This window comes from Corvus brachyrhynchos, unplaced genomic scaffold (assembly GCF_000691975.1).
Source record: "Corvus brachyrhynchos isolate BGI_N302 unplaced genomic scaffold, ASM69197v1 scaffold203, whole genome shotgun sequence".
Classification (NCBI taxonomy): domain Eukaryota; kingdom Metazoa; phylum Chordata; class Aves; order Passeriformes; family Corvidae; genus Corvus; species Corvus brachyrhynchos.
In genome coordinates, this window is record NW_008237408.1 from 1,465,505 (window position 1) to 1,484,071 (window position 18,567).

The following is an 18,567-nucleotide window of genomic DNA, read 5'->3' on the forward strand; positions in this document are numbered from 1 at the left end:
CCCCTGGACTCCTGGAAGTGTCCAGGGCCAGGTTGGACATTGGGGCTTGGAGCAGCCTGGGACAGTGGAAGGTGTCCCTGCATGCATGGGGTGGCACTGGATGAGCTTTAAGATTCTTTTCCAACTCAAACCATTCCACGATTCTATGATTTGTTGAACAGCCCAGCCTCCTTTAAAAACTGGCTGACAAAGGAAGCACCATTCCCTCCCTCACACTCTTTATCTCCCTGGTTTTTATCTCAGCTGTTCAGTCTGTGATTCCATGTGTTAAATTCCTTGCTTTTTAAACTGTATTTACAGTTATTTTCAGGCTGAAGATGGAAGCATATACCTGCCAAGCAAAAACTTGCAAAATACTGCATGAAAGTGCTTCACAGCTTGGTTATTAAATTGCTTTTTAAGTTGCACCTTGTTTTGCAGATTAGAAAACAGTGACAGGAGAAATAAAGCATAACTCTTCGAAAAGTGCCTTGATAAATAAACTACTCCATCTTAGCAAAGAAATCTGTTCCACCTGCAGAGCTGATTGCACTGTGTCTGCAAAACATCTTAGTTCATGTTTGTTACTGGTTTCAGAGATAGTTCAGGAAGGGAAAGTCTGTTCTTTTTCAGCAGGTTTGACTTTGTGTGAACCCTTTAGACTGAGGAAGCTCTGCAACATTCTGCTGAAGGCAAAAGTGCCTGGTACTGCTGTGATGCAAGAAAAGCAGGTTAAACATGAGCCCAGAGCTCTTTGCAGACATGGCAAATAGGAAAAAGGAGCTTATTGTGAATTTGGCAGCTGAGCACTCTGCTCACTCCAGGGAACTCGAAGCAGGGAGTGTTTGCAGAGTTTCCTCCCAGTCACCATCCTGCTGGTACCAAAGAAATGAGAGCAAGGACTTGGAGGCACCTGGCCCCATGCTCTGACTTCCTTTTCATAACATTTACGACAGTCATGACTAAATTTGTTGGAAAAATCTAAGGGGTATACAGGAAGGGACCCTGTGATGAGTGAGGAATAAATTGTAGAACATTTGTAATCTCATGTAAATAAACACACCGCACAGAGGCATGAAAAGTTGGTAATGTCTGGATTTTTGTTTTTCTTTCAGCTCATTCAGACAAACAAATTGAAACACTATCCCAGCATCCATGGAGACTTCAGCAATGACTTCAAGCAGCCCTGTGTTGTGTTCACTGGGCATCCCTCTCTCAGATTTGGGGATGTGGTGCATTTCATGGAGCTCTGGGGAAAATCCAGCTTGAACACTGTTATATTCACAGGTAAGTAAAATGCTGATATCATTATCAAATTAACAGCTTGTGCACTCTGGTTAAGTGTGGCCACATCCCTGGGGCTTTACTCATTTGTTCTGGGACAGAAGTTTTTGACTTCAGTAGGAGCTTATCTAAATTAAGGCCCCGGGACTGGCTGCAGGGACAAATGTAATTATTGTGCCATTTAATTCAGTGTGGCCCTGCAGAGCCAACCTTTGCCATGTAGAGTCCATTCCTGCCACGACTGAGCAAAATCTTTGTTACGCACAGCAGTGAAATGCCTACAGGAAATTAATTTTTGAATTAAGAGCAGCTGGCTGCAAGTTAAACCCAGGCAAGACCTAATGGATTGCTGGTCAGAAAGGAGAAACACTTCTTCTCCATGTTCCACTGGAACCACAAACCTTTCCTCATCCCTTCTCCTGCCCTTTCATCAGGCAATGTTTCTAAAGAGGTTTCTGTCCTCTCCGCTGTCCCAGAAGTGGGCACCCCACACAGCCCTGGCACAGGGATCTGAGCTGTTCTGCCTTTGGGCTGAGCTTTGTGCAGATGTTTTTGGGCTGACAGGCACATTTGTAGCTGAAGGTACAGCTCTGGCTCATTCCCCAGGGGAGCCGTTTCCTTTCTCAGTGCTCAACAGGACTTTTAAGTTCCTCCACTTCTCTCCATCTGCTTCTAGTGCTGACCCTGATTAAAAATCCTTCAAGGCCTTCCCTCGAGCTGGGGTTCTGTGCAGGTATATTTATACCTGATGTGTCACCCAAACAGAGCCCTGCAGTGGCCATTGTCCTGATATGAGAAGGCAAAGAGTGATCCTTTAGGTCCTTACTGCTGATTTTGTGTATAAGGAGCTCTGGGATAATGGGAGGTGTGTTCTGTATGATTTAGCCAGGTAAAAAAAGTGTGGATTTTCAGAAAAAGTAATTAGAAATGAGGAGGAGAGCCCTGAGGAACAGATCAAACCTACTCCCACAGCAAGGGTGGGATGGAATCCCACTGTTAAGCTTATTTTCCTCCAGTTTTTGGTGAACAGGAAAGCTCCTGGAAAGCACAAAACCTTCTGAAGAAAAGAGGGCTGGGAAAGGGTTATTTCCTTCTTTCCTTCTTTCTTCTTTTAACTGTAGACTTGAGGCTAGTGACAAGCAAGTCCCTTTGACTCTTTCACAATATTGGCACCAAAAAGTGTGATGGTATCATGGTACTGTTAAGCCAATTTGGGGAGATTTGAAGTGTGTAATTAACCCTATTCAATGGGAGGGGAGATACGAGGGGGTTCCTGCAGGGAACTTAAAGCCAGACTGGTTTTGTGCTGGGAAATGGTGCAAGGAACCTCAGCACTTAGGTCACAGCTGCTGCAGTGCCCATCCCTCCTGACCTTTGAGGCAGTTCAGGAAACATGCCCTAATTACAGTAATTGGGTAAAATCGCAATATGGATATCTTGGAAATAGTGAATTCTACTCCAGTCAGGACTTCAATTAAGCCTGAATGTGCAGAGCCTTTGCTGGGGTGTGTATTCCATGAATCCTCAGGGAACAAGTGGCATTAATCATGTTGTGAATGTGCTGCCCAGGGTGTCAGGAACTGGCCTTTAATGGCAAGAACTCTTACTCTGTGTCTTCTGTAAAGAGAGCCAATTGACCTTTCTGTGTGAGATCCTAATCCTTCAGTGAACCGAGGCAATCGAGCACTTCTGTCAGAGGCTGGCCCTGTCAGGTTGTTAAGGCATCTAAATGTCACTCCTAACAACCTGGGGTGCAGCAAGTAGTGGCCTTGGAGATTCATTCCCAGTTTGTACTTAGTGAAACTCCAGTTGAGAGCTGCTTTAGGTGGGGTGACCTTGGAGTGCACAGTGATTCCAGATGCTTGTGGTGTTTTTTTCCTAAATTCTATCTATCCATGGCTTTTGTCTCTGTCTGTGGGCACATCCCCTGGGCAGGATGGTCCTACTGCCTTATGGCTGTCTATCCTAGGCCTATTTCCTTATGGTTGTCTCAGCTGGAACAAAACCACATGGTTTAGTGCTGGGTTTGGCAGTTGGACTTGATGACCTTCGAGATTTTTTTCCAACCTAAATGATTCTGTGATCCATGTCTATAGAAATTCCTAGCAGATTAAATTCTTCTGTTCTTAGTACCAGTGAAAATCTGAAGCACCTCCATTGCTGCCTTTGATTTCCATTATTAAATTGCTTTTCTGTTTTAAGCTAAAATCTCCTGTGGTTCTGAAAGAGCCACAGCCCATTGGAGCAGTGTGTGAGAGCAGATGATGTTGTAGCTTTTCCTGTGAAAAACTCCTGGTTTCTGGTAATTAGGACCTTTAAACTACAGACCATCCTGCATTGTTAGTGAGCACTGCTTGTTCACTCCACAGGAACCAGTCAGTCTCCACCTTTCCAATCTGCAATGTAAAAAACAACGACAAGAATATAAATTAAAGCAGCCAGGAGCCAGGACCTGGCTGTGAGGGAATTGTGGTGCTGCTCTGCTGGCTGGTGTCACCTGCAGACATTACTGCTGGAGCAGTATTGAGGAGATTATTGATTAAAAATATCGAATACCACTGAGCCACAAAGAAATTCTAGGAGAAGACATGGTATAAAGAAGTCTTCTTTAAAAACCAGCTCCCTGGGAGATGTTAAAACCATCTCATGCACGTCAGTGCCGTACAGTGGAAGGTTTTATAACTCAAGTGTCACACAGCAGTAAATCAGGAGTCTTGGGGGAAAAGCTAAAGACCTGTGATTCTGTCAGGAAAAGTCAATATGTGTCCTTGACAAGCACTTTCTGCCTCCAGACAGGTGACTTTGGGATTTTGGGTGGTTTCAGAACAGCAGTTCCTGTGTGTCACATGAGTTCCCTGTGAGCCCAGCTCAAGTTGTGTTTTTAACATTCTAAATTTTCCAAGTCCCGTGTTAGGATTTCTTCATTAGAATTTCTCCCTTTTCCAAGGCTCTCCTGTCCTTATGAGTAGTTCAGAGAGGCTTTGGACTGGATTTTATATGGGATTCCTAGCCCAAAAATCCGTATGTGTACATTATCTGAACCTGCTGATTCAGAAATGCTGAACAGGTGCTGCCTCAAATCTCTGTGTCCTCCACAACCCCAGATGGATGGAAAATCTCCCTTCTGGTAACTTTTTAAACTTTTTACAATTTCATGGCACATCTCCAGCAGAGAACTTCTGCCTGACTTAAGCTTTCTGTTTTTCCCTAATGACTTTTTCTGATTTAACCCTAATTGATCACTGATCATTCTTCAGCTACCAACTTCCTCAGTATTCCTGTTTTTAAACTTCTATTCATTGCTATTAAACTTAACTGACATAAAATGCCATTTTTACATCGATATTTTTAGGCTTTGTTTCACTGCCACCACCACATCTGCTTTTAACTAATATGGCTTTTTGACCAGTGTAATTTTTATTTCATCTTTGTGGATTCATGGCTTCATGTGCACGTCCTTACACAACTCTCATTTTTTGTTAATATTTCTCACTTTAGTGTTCCCAGGCCGCTACTCTGACAATTCCTTTAAACTTGGGAAAATTATCCCTTTGGCAGTTCCAAACATTTGAATCATTGCCTGGTGCCATGTTCTGTTCTCTCAGGGTAAATACCCCCACATTGTGCTCAGTGGCCAGCAACAGATTCTGAGGTTTTTAGATTTTTAGGTGAGCAATTAACTTGTCTTTCTGTTGGATATCACTCTGGTGCTGAACTTCCTCTGGTAAGGTTTGAAGGAGATTTTTTTCTTGCTGTCTGCATGAGGAATCCAACCAGTGCTGTGCTCTGCTGCCATGTCAGAACATCCTAGATGGCTCTTTAAATCTAGACTGGAGTCTTTGAATTTCAGTTTCCTTTGAGCTCATCCTTTCACAGCCTCAGCAGGTCCCAGAGAATTCCTCCTGCTGTGTTCCAGCCAGGCTTGAACTGCACTTCACTCTGCCTGGTGTCCTGTGAGGCCCTGTGGTTCAGGATCATCCAGCAGATGAGGCTTTTATGCATCCCCTTCTCTTTTCCCCAATTTGTACTTATCAAACTAATACCAGTTCTTTTTTTTTTCCAGCATTCCCTTTATGCCATCCATCCCCACAGTTATCAGGTAGATAGGATTGGCATCATCTTTTCCATACCATTAGTTGGTGACCCCCTGAATCAAGAGGTTACCTGAATCCTACAGTGTCACCTGAGATCTACAACTGGCATTCACCAAAAACAAAGTCTTTTTCTGTAGTGTTCTCAATGTTTTATTACTCTCTGTGGGAGTAAAAGCTCATTCAGTGCCTGACTTTATCCTGGCAAACCTCTAATCCAGTAATAAAAGGATCCTTGGGTTCCCACCAGCCTAAACCTGGCTCTTAGATTCAAAAGAATAAATATATATATTTATATATCAAGATATGACCTTCATGCTGCATTTTTGTCATAGTGAAAACCAACTTGCCATTTGGATTACCTTACAAGACCCAAAATGCCTACATTTTGCCTTCCTTTACAGGAGCTGATTAAAAATAAGAGATGATGTTTTTGTCTTGATTAAATTTGTTCTAAAAAGCATGCAATAATGTGTTCAAATGAAACAGTATTGCTCTGTTGCTTGATTAAGGTAAGACTAATTGTGGGCGTAATTTTCATCAAATTAATTGAAAATAATGGGTGGGGGAAGGAGGAAGGGAAGAGAAATTTGGAACAGAATTAACACTGAACAACAGCTCTGGCTAGGCTGGAACCAGAGAGGAATTGGGCCATCTTTGTTGTTAATGGGCTTTGAGTGTTTGCAACATTTCTCTTTCCAGAACCCGATTTCTCTTACCTGGATGCCCTGGCTCCCTATCAGCCCTTGGCAATGAAATGTGTTTACTGTCCCATTGACACGAGACTCAATTTTATTCAGGTGTCTAAATTACTCAAAGAAGTCCAGGTAATGAATTTTCTGCTGCCTTTTCTTATGTTTCTTCACACAGCTGAAATAAATAAATGAACGGTGAGCAAATGTTGCATTAAACAAAAATTGAGACAACACCCAGATCCCTTTTTTCCATGAACAGGACACGGCATTGAGCTCTGCTTTAGAAAAGGTCTAAGAAAAAGAGGTTTCTTGTAGTACCTGCTGTCCCCCTCGACTCTTTGGGGCTTTACTGGCCTATCCCATTTGTTTCTACTAAAATTTGCTTTCTGACTCAGCTATTAAAATAATAGCCACATTTTTTTCTGGCTGAGTTTTTCCCTGTGTTCCATCTTGCTAAACTCTGAAATGCACATTCTTCCAAACCTCCTAACAATGCCTGGATCCCTTTATCTCATTGTTCTGTGACCTGGCTTGTCACTGCAAACTGATAGCACTGCCACTGCCTGGGTTTGGATAAACATCTCCTTCCACATCACTGCTGATGTATTGTGCTCTCTCTAGAGCAGCTTGTAGAGGCCACTGGCTTCTCCTTTGGCTTCCTTATATCCTGCAGTGGCCACCAGCCTGTTGATGCTTTGTTAACATATTGCTGGAAAACTCCAGGAGTTGTTTTTGCAGCCTTGTTTATTGATAGCCGAGGTTTCTGCAGCCTCACATGTTGACTCTTGAGATGCTCTCCACCACTGTTGCCATTTGCTTCCAGTTTATCTGGCAAGGATTTGGGAGAAAAAACTATTTAATATTTTTAGTTTTTCTCTCCTTGTTGCAACTGTGATACCAAAGTGACGATTAAAGACACAAATTTCGGGCGGGTCACCGCTGCACACAACTCCTGCCCCTGGAGCAGTTTATTCCAGTGCTGATGGGAATTCCACGGTGCTGTTTTCCAGCCCCTGCACGTGGTGTGCCCGGAGCAGTACACGCAGCCCCCTCCCACGCAGTCGCACCGCACGGACCTGATGATTGACTGCCAGCCCCCAGCCATGTCCTACCGCCGCGCCGAGGTGCTCACGCTGCCCTACAAGCGCCGCTACGAGAAGATCGAGATCATGCCCGACGTGAGTCCCTGCAGGGCACAGGCACGGGGGGTTCCTGCTCACACAGCCGAATTCCAGCTCAGCAGCCTCTGTAAAGTCATGGAATCACGGAGTTGTTGTGGTTAGAAAGGTCTTTAAGGTCATCAAGTCCGGCTGTCAACCAGCGCCACCACCGTGGTTGGCACTAAAGGGTGGCCTCAAGTGCCACTTCCAGGGAGGGGGACTCCTCCACCTCCCAATGCTTGAGCACCCTTTCCGTGAAGGAATTTTCCCTAATATCTAACCTAAACCTCCCCTAGTACAAATTGAGGCTGTTTCCTTTTGTCCTGTTCAGTCTTCCCCCCTGGCTGCCCCCTCCTGTCAGGGAGTTGTGCAGAGATGCCTGAGCCTCCTTTTCTCCAGACTGAGCCCCTTCCCCAGCTCCCTCAGCCTCTCCTGCTGCTCCAGCCCCTTCCCCAGCTCTGTTCCCTTCCCTGGACACACTCCAGCCCCTCAAGGTCTCTCCTGTCAGGAGGGGCCCAGAACTGTCCCCAAGACTGGAGGTGCAGCCTCAAGAACTAAAGATATTTGTCCTAAAGATGTCTTGTGGCTGGGATTTACAGTTGACTCTCATCATGAAAGCACATTCTGTCAAATAGGGAGCTAGAAAAGAAGCATTTTTGAGAGATAATTTCACTCTATAAACTAATGAGAATTGAAAACAAAAAATGGCTGAGAGAGCTTGGGGTTCTTCAGCCTGAGGAAGAGACCTCAGGCCCTTTCCAGCACCTGAAGGGGCCCCAGGAGAGCTGGAGAGGGACTTGGGACAAGGGATGGAGGGACAGGACACAGGGAAAGGGGAGTTTGGGGTGGGAAATTGGGAAGGAATTCCTGGCTGGGAGGGTAGGGAGGAGCTGGGCTGGAATTCCCAGAGAAGCTGGGGCTGCCCCTGGATCCCTGGCAGTGTCCAAGGCCAGGCTGGAGCACCTTGGGATAGTGGGAGGTGTTGGGGTTGGAATGGGATGAGCTTTAAGGTCCCTTCCCACCCAAAGCATTCCATGATTCCATGATTGTGAGCAAGCAAAAACTGTGTTCAGGCGAGTTGTCCTTTGCAAGAAAATCCCATCTCACAATACAAAAAGTGATCTCTGCCGTGAGTGAGGCAACCAGTCACGTCCAGTTTAAATATGAAGAAATTGAGACAGAGCAGTTTGAATTAGTGTTCCAGGACCATGGAAAGGATCCAAAGAACCTGGGAGTTAGGAGCCAGGAGTTCTCTTTCTCCTTCCCCAACTGTACCTGCTGTTAGAAGTACCCCTCCCATTAAGGATCAGTTTTCACTCATGGTAAAGAAGCAGTGAAAAGGCTCATTTGTATTCCAACAATTTCCATAAATGGTTAATTCCTACAGGCAGCAGGAGCCCAGCAGGTTAATGGATTGCTTGTAGCCATCTAAAATGTGGATTACTTTATCCCCACAACATCTATTAATGATTTATTAACCCCATAAATCAAACCCAAATGTACCCATATTACAAAGGGTGACCCATATTCTGACAGACACGAGCTTAAAATATTTTTTTGACAATCCAATCAGCACAAATGTGTCCTTGGAGCAAAGGTGACAGTGGCTTTTTGCAAGCAGGCATTACTGCCCTTTGGAAACTGGAATATTGAGTGACTTTTCATTGGAGTGTAGAAGGAGGGAGCATCCTTTAGTTAAGCCAAACATGAAGTGCAGAACTGGGACCCACGTAACAAATCCCTCATCCAGCCCACAGCACCCACTGCCACCATTTCACACCAATTCTGTGAGGAGCCTGCCCAGCCCACTGCTTGGAGACAAGGAGAGGGCTTTAATTAGAAAATATGCTTGGCTGCAGCTCCATCTTGGCATGTATATTTAATTGTTTGGGAAAATTGTGTCTTTATTGGATCCTATTAAACCTGAGACTGGTAAAACGTGGCTTCCATTCACCAGCATGAAACCAGTCCAGAGTTCAGAGTGCAGGGACCCAGCCTGGGGCTCACCGATTATTCAAATTCCACTGAAGCTTTGGGTTTCCCCCTAAACTCTGAGGGTGGAACTGAGCCTTGTACAAGAGCCTGTCCCTTGTGTCAGCCTCTGAAGGGACTGGATTCCAGCTCTCCCTGCACTTCCCAAAACTGCTGGGAGGGAGGATGCTCTGTAGGGAATGTGGCATTCACCAGCCTGGGAAAAGAGAGCTGATTTCTAATGCCTTCCCTTTAACTTGGAGAGTTCCAGCAGAAACCTGGAATATTGACAGAAATGGCCTTTGTTTCCACTCCTCTAACAAATAACATCCAATTATATTCACACAGGAGTCCTAATTTCAGAGCTATCCATGCTCAGGGAGGAGAAATATCTCATGATTTTCCATATCCAGGGATTCTTCAGGCTGCTTGTTCAGCCTAAGAAGAGAAGGCTCTGGAACGACCTTTCAGTACTTGAAGGAGGAATACAGGAGAGCTGAAGACGGACTTTGGACAGGGGATGGAGGGACAGGACACAGGGAATGGCTGAGGGCAGGGATGGATGGGATATTGGGGAAAAATTCTTCCCTGTGAGGGTGGGGAGGCCCTGGCACAGATTGCCCAGAGAAGCTGTGGCTGCCCCTGGATCCCTGGAAGTGTCCAAGGCCAGGCTGGACGGGGCTTGGAGCAGCCTGGGCTAGTGGAAGGTGTCCCTGCCCATGGCAGGGGGTAGAACTGGATGAGATTTAAGGTTCCTCCCAATCTGATCCGTTCTGGGATTTCCCTGGTTCCAAAGCTGCATTTCACAACTCACTGCAAAAGCTGCTTGGTCTGTAGCTTCTGAAAAGACTCCTGAGAGCAAGGCTGTGCTTCAGGACTGTTAATGGGATGCCATTCCCCAGCTCCAAGATATGCAAATCATCTTCCAAAGAGGATCTTGCTCCTTTTTAAGGGAACTACATGGTCCTGGTAAAAACTGGATGCAGCTTCCCCTTCTGCTGAGTGGGTTGTGCAAGACGGATTTCAGACATGATGGATGGGGCTCCCTGGTGTGGGAGTATTTGCTGCTTAATGTTCCCTTTTCAGTAGTTTAGGGTTCCTGAATATATAGGAATTTCTGTGCTGCAAGGAAAGGGCATTTGTTTCATATGGGCTCCCACAAGCCCTGGGGTTCTGTGAAGGCTCAAGTGGCAATTGAAAAGGGTGTTCTATAGCTCCTAGAAACCTTGCAATGGCTTGTTATTTGTCAAAACCATGTTAGACCGAAATGGAATGATGAAATCCACCCTGGAAAAACCAGTAATTGCTGGATCTGCTGCAGGGCTGGGATTTGTGTGTGAAGTACAGCTGAAAGTCTCATAAAAGAATGGCTGTTGCAATGAAGTCCTGAGCAGGGCCCTCTCCTGACATCCCCAGCCCCTTTCCCAGCTCAAAGTTCTGCCTGGATTCTTCCAGCTTTTGAGAACCAAGGAGCTGGCTCAGCGTGGCTCCAGTCAGTGCAGACTGATGCTGTGATAGAGTGAAATTTCCTTCCCAAAACTTGCAGTGATTCAGATCCTGGCCTGTCAGACTAATGGAAATTTACTTCTACTGCTGGACCTTGTCTATATTTCAAACACTTCACCGAGGAGCAAAGGCAGGGCAGGCAGGCCTGTTGTATCATAATGAGATTTACACTCACAGCAGCTTTTGTTTGGAGAGAGGTTTTAACAGTCCCAAGGCATCAGGCTGGAATGGCTCTCCCAGGGATTGTGCAAAAACCTTTACACTTCCAATAATTTGTTCTTCTCAGCATCTGCTTTTCACTTTCAAAAAAATATATATATAATAATAATAAAAAAGACAGCTTCTTAGAAATTGGTTAGGCATCGTCTGCTCACAGGAGAAAGGTGGGAAAATGGAAAACACTTTCTGGAGCAAACAGATAAAATTAAACAGCAGTGTCTGGGCAAATAAAATGCCTCCAGTTTAATTACAGCTGAACAATGGTGCGGATCACTCGGTGCCAGCAGCAGACACTTCACTGAGGGCTCTGTGCTTTTAAAACACTCAAATTGTCAGTTTTTCAGGACACAGCCCAGCCAGGAGAGTGTCAGTGTGCAAGGCACAGCCTGACACAAAGTGAAATCATCAGAAACCACTGCAGAGAAGAATTAGAAAAACAGCTGTTATAATTAAGGAGCTTTCATCTTGACTTCTTTTCCTTGCTTTCACCTCACCTTTCCAACTTCCTTCTGTGTTTCAGGGACTAAGGAGTTTTGAATTCTGTCCTTCTTCCCACCCTCAGCTCATTTTGGTGCCCCCGCATTACCAGTGTCTGACCTCCGTGTTCCTTTGTCCCTGACTCTTCCCCCTTGGCTCAATGTGCCTCAGCCTCACGAAAAGTCAGTGAAGTAAAACCTGTTTGCTTCTGCTGCTCAGCCCTGCCCCAGCTCCCAGCTCACTGCAGAATTGCCTGGAGTCTCTCTGTGAGTTGGACCTCGCCTTTTGACATTCCACCAAAACTGCTCTTTCCCAGCTTTTACCAACCTTTCCTTACACAAAGCCACAACCAGTGCTGATAAATCCTCCTGATTTCATCAGCAGAGTTCAGTGCAGCCTCTATTTTCTCCTTAAAAATGTCTCCCACCTCACTCTGGTGTCCTTTCTCTCCGGGCCGTTCAGCCTGAGAGAGTTCTCCTCCCTCCTCCCCTCTTCTGTGGGCTTGGAATGTATTATCCTTCATTCTCTTTGCCTTTTTTTTTTTGTTGCTGTACCTTTTCTGTGGTTGGTTTTACCCACAGGTTGTCCTATTTAGTTAGATGGAACTCAGATCTGCTTTTCTGCTCCCAGCCTGCCTTTGCCTGCCTACATTAATGTCTAGGTTTGTTTTCCCTTTCATTTTTGATGGCTGGCTGTAAGATAACACTCTTCTAGCCAGGCACTCATCTCCCTCTTCCCAGTCAGCTTCAACAACAACATCCCATCCTGACTTGACATTCTGACCCATAAAATGGTTACTATATTTTGAATATTTTGATTTATGCCATTTTTATATCTTTCAAATGACTCATCTCTTGCATCTGCAAGCTTTACTGCCTTTACTTTGAAGATATTTCATGTCCTTGCTTCCCCTACCTGTCGTTTTTCATTCAAATCCAAGCCTAATTTCTGCTTCTGCTGGTTCTGTTTTCCACCATCCTTTTGTAAATTCCTCAAACAACTGTTCCCTGCCTGCTCCCAGGCTCCTGGGGAAGAGCTTCATTAAACAGCCATAAATCTACTTCATTACACTCCTTAAATACTCCTTAAACTACATTTTTGGCTCAGGATTGGCAAAGAGGCAGTGGTTAGAGTTAGTACTGAGTGGTTAGAGTTAGTTCTGTTGCTTGGAATCCCACCCAGGGTTATTCCCTGGTGGTTGGTTGGTGTCTTTCTGATTTGGTTTCCAGGTTTTGGGGATGAGGTTCCTCCTGCTGATCTGGAGCCCTGGTCCAGCAGTTGCACATGGAACATGCACATGGAAAGGAAGAGCTTTAATTCATTGCTCAAAACTGCAGACTGTACCGTGTGCTTCTTTTATTTCTTCACTGGATGTTGGCTCTGTGGAAGCCCAAAGCCAAGATCTGGGCATTTGCAAGTGATAATAGCAAAAGCTTTAGTATTTATGGCACGATTCTTTATCCACTGAAGTTAATGAGACTTTAAAATCCGCTCCAGAGAGAGCTGTGGGAGACCCCCAGCGAGTGACAGCTCTGTTAAGTTGGGGTTAACTCAACAACTGAATTAAAACCCTTGGATTGTGTCAAATGTGAGGCTGAAAGCCTGACAAGACGTGACTCAGATCACCCACTAATGATTCTACAGATGCCCTTCACTCCGGGATGTTCTCTGGTGGAAAAGCCTTTGTTCCTTTAGGTCTCATTAGCAAAGTTCCCCAATTCCCATCCTGCCTGCAGCATGCCTGTGCCTTGTTCCCTGTGCCTGCTGGTCGTGAATCCACAGGCACATTTCAATTCCCTCTTCACCCCATGTGTTCGACCCCACATTCTTTGGTGCCTCTAAAGGATCTGACAGTTACAGAATTCCTGCACTTGGCCCCTGGTTTAGCAGGGGGTGTAAAACCACGGCTGGGTCTGTTGGAGACTCCTCCTGTGTGTGGTTACAAGGGCCTGGCCATCAGAGCTCCTGGTACTTAAATAATTCATTAATAACTAAATTACTTTAAAAATTAAGGGATAAGAAGACATAGGAGGGGATGGAAATTATCCTTCTCTCCTGACACCACCATCCAAATTTAAGTGACATGGCACAAAGACCACATTTTTAGTTCTGTTACAAAACTGACTCTACAGATCCTCCCTGCATGTGAAAAGGCGACTGCACAGCCTTGAAGCAATTTTTGTCCTGTTGAAGGTACACTGGGAAGATGCTTTTCTGCACCCAGAAGCTGGGTTTGGGGTGTGTGAGGAGCAGGGGAGTGGAGGGATGGAGGATGAGGCAGGTTCTCCATTCAGGTTTTGCTGAGGAGTAGTTACTGTAAAAACCTCTGCAGGTGTGACCTCCAGGGCTTTCTCTGAAGTCAGGCAGATCTTAAAATCTTCGGGCTTCTCTAGTACTTGGCAGGGGATATTTTTCTGTCGCATACAAATTCCATCCTGTTTAGGGGCTGGGATCTGGGTGGGAATTGCTTCATGCCCAGCAAGCTCCAAGGCTGTATCCATAATTCCACCTAGAAATGGAAGTGCCTTCAGGGCTTACGTGGCCAGAACCCAGCTGCAGTTACCAACAGTGATCATAATGTGCCTCAAAAAAATGTGAGACTTCAAATTGCAGAGACTTCTGCCCCTGCTGTTCCCAGTAGATGCTGTTCAAACCCCCACTGTCCCTGATGGCCAGAAACATCCTTATTTCCAGCCTACACATAGTCACTGCTGGCCTACACACATTTATTCTTAACATCATGTTTTAGCATAAATACATTTTCCCTTTTGTTGGTATTTTCCCTGTGGTGTTTATGTAGAATAATCAAATTCTCCCTTCGGCTTTCTTTTTTTGCCAGGCTAAACAAGCCATGATATTTAGCTTCCTCTTACAAGACAGCTCCTCCTGCCCTAATCTACCCTTCAGAATCTCATACTTGAACTGAAATTACCCACAATTTACAAGTAGTTCAGCTGAAATCTTGCCAGGCCCAATGTACGAGCAATAGCTCATCTCAGAGAGAATTACCTGATATTTTCTGGGCTTGCATTTAGCTTTCTGTGGCCATGTCACATTTGTGACTCTCCTGGGATGGACTAATAAACCTGAACCCTTCACCTCTGTCCTTTGCAGCAGCTGCCAGCCCTCAGCAGAAATTCTCTGTATTAGCCCCGTCCCTGGCCTTCATTTTGTGCTATTGAATTTCATCTTGGTTTTCTCGCTCCAGTTCTTGAGGTCTTTGAGTTTTTCTTCTCTCATAGCCTGGTCTTTCTTTCTGTTAAAGGTGCCCTACAAACTTCAGTGGGACTTTCTGAACACTCCTCCTCGTTCTGTCCTGAGGTCATTAATAAAAACTGGGAGTAGACTCAAGGCTGACCCTTCAGGAATTGCAGCAGCAGCCCAGGAGTTGCCTGGGAATCTCTTTCCTTTAACCAGTGCTTTCCCCACCTCAGGACTGCCAGAGAAATCCACAGTTCAGGGTTTCCCGTGTGTTTCTCTGGTTTGATCCCACCTCTAATGCAGAGAGCCCACATTTAATGCAGTTTGAAAATCTGGAAAACACATTTAATGATGTGTTTAATGATGCAATGACCCAGCTGGGTCCCTTTCTAAGTACACATGCTATCATCTAATGTGCACATCAGTGATTTCAGGTCCTAAAAGTTCAGGGGATTTTAATTGCTGGTCAGTTTGCTGTGCTCCTGCTTGTTCTCCATATCCAGCTCACCTGACTCAGCCCCAACTTTGCCTCTCCCTGCTGGGTCAGCCTTCCTGCATCTTCTCCAGTGTAAGCCAGAGGTAAAGAGGGAGAAGGGAAGAGCTTGGGGAGGTGTCCCAAAAATCTAAGAAGAAATTACTGCATCTGGGATGTTAAAATCCTGTTGTACATCCAGCATGTCTGGTCCCTGGGAGAATCCTCCACAGGACCAAGACCACGTGTGCTGAAAGTCTGGTCCTGCCCTGATTTTGTTCACTGATTATTCAGCCTTGTTTTATTTTTGCTGTTGAGTTTCAGGTCCTATCCTCAGTGGTTGTTTAGCCCCTCAGTGCCAACAAGAGGATTTTTGGCTGGTGAATGAAGACAAACCTACGAGGAGTTGTCCCCGTTGAAGTCTTTAGTAAAGACTTAAGAGTCTTAAGTTCTTCTTTATCAACAGCTGTAGTTTGGCCAACAACAGTGTTTGTGCTCACAGGGTGTGTGTCAAATCCCCTTTTGGGGTGGAAAATGCAATCCTACAGGAAGGACTTAATGGTAAAAATATCTTTCCTCTGGTTTAGCATGGGCAGACAGCTCTGATCACAGGAGAACATCCCAAGCTAAAAACTGAAACACACAGTGCACACATCCCCCCCAGATTTACCCTAAGTGCTCATCCATGGGCAAGGGACTGATTAATGTGGTGTTAGATCTCAGTGTCCCTGCCCTGGTGGCTTTCCTGGTGCCAGCATGTGACATGGGGCTCGGGATAATGACTGGAAGGAAGACTGATTTATTCCTGCATGGTGGGGGGCTTTTCAATCTCACACACAAAGGCACTACAAGAGCCAGCCACTGCAAGTTGGACAAATTCAGCCTTGAAATGAGACACGGCTTCCTGCCTGCCAGGAGAATTAAAGTTTGAAACCACTCATGAGGGGAAACAGTGGAGTTGCCATAGCTTGGAGTTCAGACAAGACTTGCTGCCTCTGTGAAAAGGGTCTCTTTAATCCAGCGTTTTGGAGGAGTTCTGTGATTTGTGTGTGCAGGAGGTCAGTTGAAAGGAGTGGAGCAGTGTAGCCTGGCCTTGGTGGGTGAATTACTGGATGTGATTAAATGACCTTTTTGGTTTGGGTCACTGAGTTGCTATAATAAAAGGATTGGCTGCCACATGGAGGGGGCTGTGAGCTGGGGAGGAAATAAAAATGAATGTCTGTCCTACTGTCTTTCTGACTGTAAATAATCCAAGTGTTGTTATTTAGCCTGTTTAAAACCTGCAGAAATGTTAATAGCAAAACACTTGAGTGGCAGGAGAAGACTTTGGTTCCAAGCAACTCCCTGTTCCTTAAGGATCTTTCTCTGTACAGGATTTGTCATTTTGCTCTTCATCAGAGCCCATTTTTATTGATCCTCCTCAGGCAGGTGGTGGGAATGGAAAGTGCCTTCGACCACTGGGAAGGCAGCAGAACTCACTGCTGCAAGTGCTGCTATTTTTAGGTCCCAGGAGAAATCTGAAGCAATGATTGTCATTATATTTTCATTCTCTTTGCCTTCAACAACAAACCGTAAAGTCTGTATTCAAATTGCCTGCTTTAAAGATCATGAACAGAGTCCCAGAGTAACAGCAAGCTGAATTGCTCCAGCAAATTTGGATTTCTAGGATTCACCAAGTCTGAATACAGACAAAATCTAGGGATTTTTAATGCAACCTGTGTTTTTCCAACACAGCAACTGCTTTATTCCAAGGAGCTGCTCTCAAAACGTTCCTGCAGCTTTAACAGTGGCAGGTGAGGTTTTCAGAAGTTACTAAAAGGAGCTGAACTTTGCCACCATCGAAGGTAACAGAAAAACCCTCTCAGTGCTTAGGTGGCAAAGGGATTTGGCATCCTGGCACCTTGAATTCCCTTGGAGGGAAAAAGAGAATAATTTTCTCCATTTGTGAGCACTGTTTTCATCAGGGTTCCTTTGGAAAAGTGGCTGGAGGAGCTGCTTTCCAGCTGGCCAACTTCCACTGGTCCCACCAGGTGCCGTGCTGCCCACTCCAGGCACTGCCAGCAGTGTTGGATCCAAACTCCAAGCCAAGACTAAATTTTATGTCTTTCAGGGAAGACTTACATAAAAGGCAGTGGAAAGGGTTTTGTGCAGCATTGTTGGAATAATTTCAAACTAATCAACAGTGGGTTGATTGAAAACATTGGGGTTTTAAGGACAAACTCTTTTTATTCCAGATATTCTGCAGTCAGGAACTGGAAGGAAACTCATTTTGATTTTTCATTGTCCATCAGCATAACAAACATCATAATGCTGGATTAGACCATGAGTTTTACTGACTAAAATTATTAATGAAGCAGTTGTCCTTTCACACAAGGGTTCTCTGTGCTTATTACGGTTTTTGAGACCAGCCCTGGTTCCTGCAGACCTCGTGCTGCTCTGCTCACAGTGTGAAATCCATAATTTTGGGAGCTGGAAGGAGGCTGGGCAGGTCCGAGGAGCTCTCAGTCTATCAGTGGCTTTGTGTTTACAGTTCATTAGCCCATGTTTAAAAATACCATGCTGCTGATTTATCTCACAGCTGGGTTCATGCACGTTTCGAGCTGATCAAGTGCTGAACAAAATCTCCTTTTGCTTCAGCTTGCAGATTCCCTCGTGCCCTTGGAGATCAAGCCTGGTATTTCCTTGGCAACAGTTTCTGCTGTGCTGCATACTAAGGACAACAAGCACGTGCTGCAGGTACAGTCTAATGGGAAAGGGAGAAAAATATCCTTACTCTGGCTTTTCCTGCCATCCAGGACCCCAGGAGCCCCTCCTACAGCTCCTTCCCACCAGAGCAGAGCCCTTGGCAGAGGCTCTGCCCTGGCGTGTGCGAGTGAGGAATGACACCCGGGGCAGGGAGTGGGATGCAAATAAATCTGCTCTCTTTTCCTTGGCCGTGTGCCTGGCTGAGATAAAAGGGGAAGTGAGATAATTCCTGAAGAGAGGCTACAAATCATCCTGCTGTCTGCCATAGTCAGGAACAGCATCGGTCAACCTCTCAGGACCAAGGGTTAGAGGAGAGAGATGACCTGGGACATCAGACTTGGGAAGGGACTATCTGCCTTCCATTGCCTGGAAGTTGTACATCCCTGTAAATCCCTGTGCACTCCCTTCCTGCCATCCCTTCAGGCTGGCACTGGAATTCCTGGCGTGAGCGCTCTGCAGGAGGAGCTGATGTCCAGGAACCTGCTCAGCTGCAGTGGCTGCCCTGGTCCCTTCTCTCTCAGATCCATGAGCCTGCAGGGCCTCACTGAACAGCCCTTCCCACACTGGGCAGCAGAGCTGGCTGGGCCCAGGACACTTGGGCAGAGAGCCCAGTGTGGAAATGTCAGGGGCATGAAGGTTGGTGAGGATTTCTGAGCACAGCAGACAGGCTGCCCTCCTCTTCCCAAGCTGCTTCCCTGGAAACCCTCAGCAGCAGTGGAAACATCGAAGTGCTGCAGTGGAATTGGTCTGAGGCTGCTGTTGTCCAG

General features: G+C 45.7%; 1 protein-coding gene across 1 annotated transcript in view; it reads left to right on the top strand.

Moving 5' to 3' along the window:
* INTS9 (integrator complex subunit 9) overlaps positions 1–18,567 on the top strand; it is a 62,001-nt gene that overhangs the window by 40,811 nt on the left and 2,623 nt on the right. Inside the window, exons 12-15 of the mRNA XM_008631041.2 lie at positions 1,095–1,266; positions 6,057–6,181; positions 7,060–7,227; positions 17,693–17,791. Coding sequence (XP_008629263.1) covers positions 1,095–1,266; positions 6,057–6,181; positions 7,060–7,227; positions 17,693–17,791 — 564 coding nt within the window. The remainder of the gene's footprint in view (positions 1–1,094; positions 1,267–6,056; positions 6,182–7,059; positions 7,228–17,692; positions 17,792–18,567) is intronic.